The sequence below is a fragment of the Triticum aestivum genome, chromosome 4A (genome assembly GCF_018294505.1).
Source record: "Triticum aestivum cultivar Chinese Spring chromosome 4A, IWGSC CS RefSeq v2.1, whole genome shotgun sequence".
Lineage (NCBI taxonomy): Eukaryota > Viridiplantae > Streptophyta > Magnoliopsida > Poales > Poaceae > Triticum > Triticum aestivum.
Window position 1 is genome coordinate 624,203,927 of NC_057803.1, and position 7,811 is coordinate 624,211,737.

General features: G+C 49.9%; 1 protein-coding gene across 1 annotated transcript; it reads left to right on the forward strand.

Moving 5' to 3' along the window:
* The first annotated feature begins 1,161 nt into the window (after positions 1-1,161).
* Positions 1,162-2,386, forward strand: LOC123082704 (expansin-A31). The gene is made up of 2 exons (XM_044504977.1): positions 1,162-1,382; positions 1,504-2,386. Exons 1-2 carry the CDS (start codon positions 1,250-1,252, stop codon positions 2,133-2,135), a joined length of 765 nt encoding a protein of 254 aa, XP_044360912.1. The 5' UTR covers positions 1,162-1,249; the 3' UTR covers positions 2,136-2,386.
* Positions 2,387-7,811: the final 5,425 nt, after the last annotated feature.

Below are 7,811 nucleotides of genomic sequence, written 5' to 3' on the forward strand. Positions count from 1 at the left end.
TAACTCTCAACATCTCCAACTTGACTGGTTATTCTCCTTCCCTCGCAAAAAAAAGACTGGTTATTCTCCTTAGAAAGCCATGCAAAGTTGTCCATTTTTTGACTCTTTTCACACCTATCTAATTAAGGAGGGTTGTCCTAGGTTATAAAACCCCATCACCGCCATCCTTTTAGGCGCATTTTGTCAAGCCTTCTAGCCACAAGCTTATGGAGTAAGACTGCTAGAGATCCGAGAGATCCTTACTACATTTGATCTTGTGAGTTCATACGGATTCACGAGAAGGAGCCTTTGGTATCCGTTAATTCTTGCTCTACGGTTCTGGCTATTTTGTGTTGGTTAGTCCGGATTTGGGGTTCCGTGATTCTTCGGACTGCGGGTTGAAGTTCTTACAACTTCGCTCAGCCCAACCTACGGGTCGTATCCAACCTCGATAGGTTAAAGATAGTTATCACGGCTTCTCGGTGGGTTGAATCAGTCAGCAGTGAACAAAAGATTCCTGATTAAGGTATTCGCAAAGAAAACGCTGAAGACTTTCCCCTCAAAAATTGTGCTGAAGACATAGCGGCCGTATTCCTGTATGATTGACATTGATCACATGGCTGACTCAGATGACGATGATTAAGAAACTAATGTGTACTTGCGTACACATTCGATGCCTTGGTGTCCTTGTCATTTTTTAGGGGTGATTTGTGTCCTTATCATGCTTCTTATACTGTAATCTGAGTGTAATTCAATAGGCATAACTCAACTATGAAAGAGGTGTGAATCACGCGCTCCAAGAATTGGAGGTAGTTGGGCTTGTAGTTAGAGACCGGTTAGTAATTTTAACTAGTTGGTGGCTAGCGTGACACCAGCACTAACTAGAACAAATGGAAGAATGTCAAATCGGTTGTTCAGTTAACCTATCATTTCGAATGTATACATATTAAGAAACGAGGTAGTAGAGCTCGGCCGTTATGACCCGCGTTGGATGATTAGAAGGCGCAAGTCAATCTCTGGAGGTTGCAGCCATGTGCACCTATACGACCGTTGGAACCGCGATCTCATACGTTAACACGACAATCATTCCTCTCCATCATTGCTCACCTCATTCATAAGCTAGCTAGCTAGATCCCTATTTAAGCATCACCATTGTCGTAATCATTCCTCACAACCAAACCCACTCGATCGCCACAATATCTAGCAAGCTGCGAGAGAAGCTCAACCATCTGAGTGATCTCTCCTTGTTTCTCGGACTCTCATCAGAAGGATGGCAGCTGGGATGCGCTTCTTGCAGCTGTTCGCGACGGTTCTCGCGTTCTGCTTCGTGCCGGCCAAGTCCGGCTACTGGCTGCCGGCCCATGCCACGTTCTACGGCGGTGCCGACGGCTCTGACACAATGGGTAAGCTAGCTAATCAAGCTTGCTCCGGCATTATCAGTTTGCCCAATATTACTTATCACCTGCTGATACGCATGCAGTGCATGTCTGACTGTATCGATCTGCATTTGCAAATAATGTGCAGGTGGCGCATGTGGGTACGAGAACCTGTACAACGCCGGGTACGGGATCAACAACGCTGCGCTGAGCACGGCGCTCTTCAACAATGGCTTGTCGTGCGGGCAGTGTTACCTCATCACCTGTGACACCAGCAAGTCGAACATGTGCAAGCCCGGCACGTCCATCACCGTCTCTGCAACCAACTTCTGCCCTCCCAACTGGGCTCTCCCCAGCGACAACGGTGGCTGGTGCAACCCTCCCCGTGTCCACTTCGACATGTCCCAGCCCGCCTGGGAGAACCTCGCCATCTACCGCGCCGGCATCGTCCCCGTCCTCTACCAGCAGGTCGCGTGCCAGAGGCAGGGCGGCCTACGCTTCACCATCAGCGGTTTCAATTACTTCGAGCTTGTGCTGGTTACCAACATGGCCGGGAGCGGGTCGGTCAAGAGCATGTCAGTCAAGGGGACCAACACCGCGTGGATCCCCATGTCCCAGAACTGGGGCGCTAACTGGCAGTGCCTAGCGGGGCTGCAAGGACAAGCGCTCAGCTTCGCGATCACCTCCTCCGGTGGACAGTACAAGGTCTTCCAGGACGTCGTGCCGGCGTGGTGGTTGTTCGGACAGACGTTCTCCACCTGGCAACAGTTCGACTACTAGCTAGTATGAACATTGTACAATTTGTATTTCGATTATCAGTTCGCTTCATCAGAGCGAACATGCATGGAACTGTCCAGACGCATACTCATTATCCCATTTTGAATTTTCGGTTCGTTGCCCATCGAGTGGATGTAGATTTGAATTGTAAAATCTATAATCCACGGCTCCCTCTATGTCTCCTCTATCTGGAACAATATATACTAAGAGTGGACGTGTGCGCTTTGCTGCGTCTTTTTCTCTCCCTCGTTTCACATTTAAGTTTTGCTTCCATGGTAAACTTAAGTTCTGTTTTACTGTGTCTATATAAAACTCTCAGGATAAGTTATCGATGCTAATAGGGTAAACAAATAGAGCTATATAGTTTAGGAAGCAAAACATATACGATGAAATTACACCTACTGCCAAGTGCCAACAGACTTCTGTTTGTCTTGACGAAATACATCTTAATATAAAGATTCTTCATTACTGAAAAAGTCTTATACGCTACACTGTGGGTTTATATAATTTCTCATCTTTTCCATTTAGTCAGATTTATTTAATTACAGTTCCCTCCTCGCCTCTCTCAAAGATTTGATCAACGTGTTTGTACATTTCCACAATCCCCCCCCCCCCCCCCCCCCCCCCCCCCCCCCCCCCACGCAAAAAAGAAGAAGAAAGTATTGAAGTAATTAAAAGGTACCAATAAGTGGAAGGTTGCTCCGGTGGTAGGTGATGCTGGCGTCTGAGAGCATCATGGCGACAGTGAAGGTGAAGCAGTACCAGTTGAAGAAGTTGGCGATGTCGCGACGGCCGTCAGCAGTGCGCAGGGTGAACTGGTTGGCCCCAAAGGCCAGGTTGCACGGCCGAATGCCACAAGTGCCTACAACCGAGAAGAGAAGGACACAAGGAGTGCGGCAAGCTAGGAGCTGGTAGGGCCCTCACACTAATGCCCTTTGGATGTGTTGCACCGCGAGGATGGAGGAAACGGAACGGCGACGGAGAGCATGTGGATAAACATGCCTGTGAAGGAGGACATGGTGGCAACCGTGGTGGTAGTGCAACGTCTGAGGTAGGTGTTGCAGACGTACGCGCCGAAGATGGTGTTGAAGTTCCTCCTGCCGAGAAGACATTGAAGTCGGTGGCGGCGTTGACGCTTGGCATGTGGTACACCGTCGTCCGATAGGCTAGCATGTTACGTTCAGATCGATCGTCCCAAGCTTCTCAAACGTCTCATTCCCTGTGATAATCCATATTCTCTTAGTTTTACTAGTCAAAAATTAATTTCAAAGAACTAACGGTGTTCAATTTTTATGAAACTAGAAGATAGCCCGCATGTTGCTGCGGCAATCTTGTTAAAATCGATGACTAATTAGGTGCTACATAAACAATTGAAATAAATAAAAATAAATTTAAGAATATTCTTGATTTACACTTTAGAAACATTAAAAGAATATGAAGCATATAACAAAATGATATAAAAGAGAGAAAATTAGGATGCAGTTAGAAGACTGCTAATTCTAAAAACCGTGAAGGGTAAACTATATAATTATGCTCCAATTGTCCAACACATATATACCGTGTTCATGAGAGTACAAAACTTAGTGCAAATAAAATTAACTGATGACTTAACATGCATGAACGGACTATTAACGCAAAAGGTGTAAATTATAACTTAGATGCATGACTTGTTGATGTGGCATTGTTGTACAACTAGGAAAATAGGTAGTGGGTCGTAGTTATTTCTTTACTTTCAAACTGATGGGTTATAGTTATTTAGCAATAGAGGAAAAGTGTGGCGCTTAAAAGAACAGAAGGATCAACTATATAGGTATGCTCGAAGCACTCGACGTATATACAGTGTCTATATGAACGCAAAACTAAAAAAAATCAATTACTGGCATGCACAAACAGATGATGTGACAACGTGAGATAGATATGCAAATGCAAAAAAATGAATTATAACTTACATGCATGGCGTGCTGATGTAGCATGGTTGTATGACTAGAAATAGTATGCAGTGGGTTGTAGTTCAGGGTGGACACAGTCCGGGCCGGTACGGTCCCGGTCTAAGCCGACGTTTGGACCAGCTGCCGGCGGTCCGGGCCGGACCGGACCGAGCAACATGGCGGTCCTGATTTCAGGGACCGGACCGGCGATGAAGAAGCCCGGAGCGGACCAGCCAACGACCATCGGCGGCGACTTGCACGGGTGCAGCGGCGAGGTGTCGGACGTGCGCGGGTGCTGTGGCGAGGAAGCTGACATGCGCGAGCGCCGGTGTCGAGGTGGGCGACGTGCCGTGGGAAGTGCGTGGGTGCCGCGGTTCTTTGCCATGAACGTGCACATGTCTGTTGATTAGCAGTTTTTCTGTCGCATGCAAGTAATCTATCATGTGCATGAGCCCATGATTTCTCGTGTGCGGGCCTTCCGTGATTAGCGGATCAAATCGGACGTGCAGTTAATCGTCAAATGGTGACGTGATTTTTGGATCAAACCTTGTTTCTCTGGTACTTTCAGTTTTCTATTTTGACTGAAGAAAAGGAAACGGCATCAGGGGATCGTGCGTGACGTGATTATAGGAAGCTGACGGTATAAAATCTAGCACTTCCAAAACAAGACTTGCCTGATTTGTTGGACGAGAAAATCACATCCCAGCGTTTCTCCCACGATCCGAAAATCACGGCCAAGCGTTTCATGCGTGCGTGCGTGTTGTGCTGAAACTGTTGCCATGATCGAGAACTCGCGAACGGCGGCAATGCACGCACAGCAGCGACGGCGAGCGGCAGAAAGAGGCTCTGGGGCACGGGGAGGAGACGAAGGAAGGACATGGCAAGCTCGGGGACATGGTGGTTCACCTAGGGGCTGCCGGTGGCCGCGACGACGAGGAAGGGAAACAACGATGACTGCGTTACTAGGTCCGCTCGGTCGGCTCGGTTAAAGACCAGACCGGACCGGACCGACATTTTTTCTCGGGCCTGATTTGGCAGACCGGACCATCTAATTTATCTAGCGGGCCAAGACCGAGCGGGCCACGCGCGGGCCGAAAAGCCCGCTTGTTACATCCACCCTGAGTTGTAGTGCATGTCTTGATTTAAGGCTACTTTCAATGGATGGGTGCTTAAAAGAGGTGCTAAACATATTAAATAGCTTAGCAGCTAAAATCCCCAATGCATCGGTGCTTAGCTTCTTATAGCTAAGAGCATCTCCACCCGTCCCAGGAAGGCCCCCCAAGCACTCATTTTAGCACCGGCAGCAAAAAATGGCCCAGTCAAGCCCCCACGACCTCGTTTTGCGCTGGATTTGAGCAAAAACAGCGCCGGCGAAACCAGCCAAAACCCAGGCTCCCGGGGGGCACTTGCGACGCCCGGCGATACTTTATGCATGCAGATACCCCCACCAATCAGCCTCTCTCTCCTCTCTCTCTATCCTCCTTTTTCTGCTAGCCCATCACTTGCATGCAAAAAAGAATCAATCTCCTCTCTCTCTCTGCACGAAGCCGCGCTGCGCCGCGCTCGCCTCCACACCTCCTCGCCGTTGTCTCGTTGCTGGCCGCCGCGCTCCCTTGCCACACCAAACTCCGGCCACGACAGCGGCGGCCGGCTGCACGTGCGTGTGTGCCTGGACGGGGGCTACCATGTCGCCGACGAGCTGTGGCGCCCGCCAATCGGCGTGCTAGAGCTTGGCATCGTCGAGGTGTGGCGCAACGGCGGCGGTGGTGAAGATCATCGTCGGCGTCCACGGCAGCAAGTCGCCGGAGCCGACGTCGGTGCTGTACAACCGGAGCCCGAGCCCTTCGACCCCTCCTTCCTGCCGACGCCAGGGAGCCCCAGGCGGCGATAGACGAGCTCCTCGAGGCGGCGCGCCGCGCCGATGCTGGGGACCCCGCTGGCGCGCGCGAGATATTGGCGCGACTCAATCACCGGCTCCCCTCGCCGCCGACCCCGCCGGGGCACCCTCCCCTGCTTCGGGACGCGCTCCTGCAGCGCCTCCTCCCACCCGCGGCCAACAGCTCCGTCGTCTCGCCGCTCGACGTCGCGCTCAAGCTCGCTGCGCACAAGGGCCGCGTTGGTCGAGTCGCTCGACACGCCCGGCAGGCCGCGCTGGTCCTGCTCCTGCTGCGGCCCAGGGCGTTGCGCCTGGTCTCCGGCGAAGGGGATTGACTCCACGCTGCTGTCCGCGGCAGCGAGCAGCGCCATGCATAGCGAGGGCGGTGAGCAGCAGGCGAGCGGCGCCGAGGGCGAGGCGAAGGCGTACGGTGACGAGTGGATAATAAGTGTGTGGGGGGCCAATGAGTGGATGCTTTTTCATTCCCAGACTTTAATATTTCGCCGGCAGCCCCCCAAGCGGCGAAAAAAGTGCCTTCTGGTGGGCTCAACGGCTAGAGATGCTCTAAGCTTCCTTCCTTTAATGAGCTGTAGGATCTTAGTTGGTTGTAAACTTTATGGCCTATTTGTGGCATGTACTCGAGCTTAGGAACTAAACCAATGTTCAGAAATGCGTGTGTGTGCCATTGTCAAAGTTCAGAAATGTATATTTTGCTGCATAGACTCATATATAGTACAAACTGAAGAACCTAGAAGCCGTCAAAAAAGTGGCAAGATATCTTTGAACTGAAGTAGATAATAAAAAATATAAATTGCGGATTATATATGTTATTAACTGTCTGTACTTAACATATTGGACAGTACTGATCATCAGCTTCATCCAAACAGCAACAAACTGTACAATACTGAATATTATAATTGCATATTAACAATTATAGCAACAAATGGACAGTACTGAACATCGGACCAGAAAGTTTCTTGGCAAGTTATCAGTCAGAGTTTGGCCGCAGCCCAGGTTAGATGCATAGAAAAAATCTAATCTAATCAGTAACTGCAGGGAGGCATCGAGCATCAGGTGCCGTATGATACAGAACAAAGACGTAATCTGAAAACAAATCTAATGTAATCAAGAACTGCAGGGAGGCAGCGAGCCCAGGCCAGGCTTTGACCAGTTTGTGACTGGCCGGAAGAGCTACCGGCAGCGATGAACTGAGCCAGTGACGCTGGTGCTATCCCTGCTTCCTTCTCCCGGCGGCAGACCATGCAGGCTGGAGGGTCGCCCGGAATTTGGCTTCAATGAACATATGGACGGCGGCTCGGACGATGATTGGGAGGCGGGCCGAGGACGACAGCGGCGTTGGCCGAGGAGGAGGAAGAGGCGGGGCCGTTGGGTGAGCACACGGGAGAAGGGGGAAAAAGAATAGGAGGCGAGACGGTTTGGCGATGCACACGGGATCGAGATTGATTGCATTTTGCATAGGTCCACGAGCCTCGTACCGTTTCTTCTTGAGGTTACCAAAACTCTCTCTTTCCTTTTAATTATGATGCCACATCAGCTTTTTAGTCTAGTTGGCACCCTTAACACCGATCCAGGGTAAAGCACTGGAAAGGGCCTAATGCAATGTGATTTAAAACATACATAGAATGTACTAATGCATGTTGCATGTTAGAGACCTCTCATGTGTTGATTGGACGGATGTTAGTGGATCAAACTAGCAAATCTAGTGGCTACAATAATTTTTAAGATGTGGAGGCATACATGTTAAGATGAATAGAAGTAGTGAAGATCAGTCTATTATAGTATGTACGAGACAGTTGGTACTCGCAGAAAATAAAAGGCATCTAGATGACGTGAAATATAAAATGGATCATATGA

Coding starts and splice junctions, on each gene's coding strand:
- LOC123082704 (XM_044504977.1), top strand. CDS start 1,250: ATGGCAGCTGGGATGCGCTTCTTGCAGCTGTTCGCGACGGTTCTCGCG. Junction 1,383..1,503: donor CGACGGCTCTGACACAATGG/GTAAGCTAGCTA, acceptor AATAATGTGCAG/GTGGCGCATGTGGGTACGAG.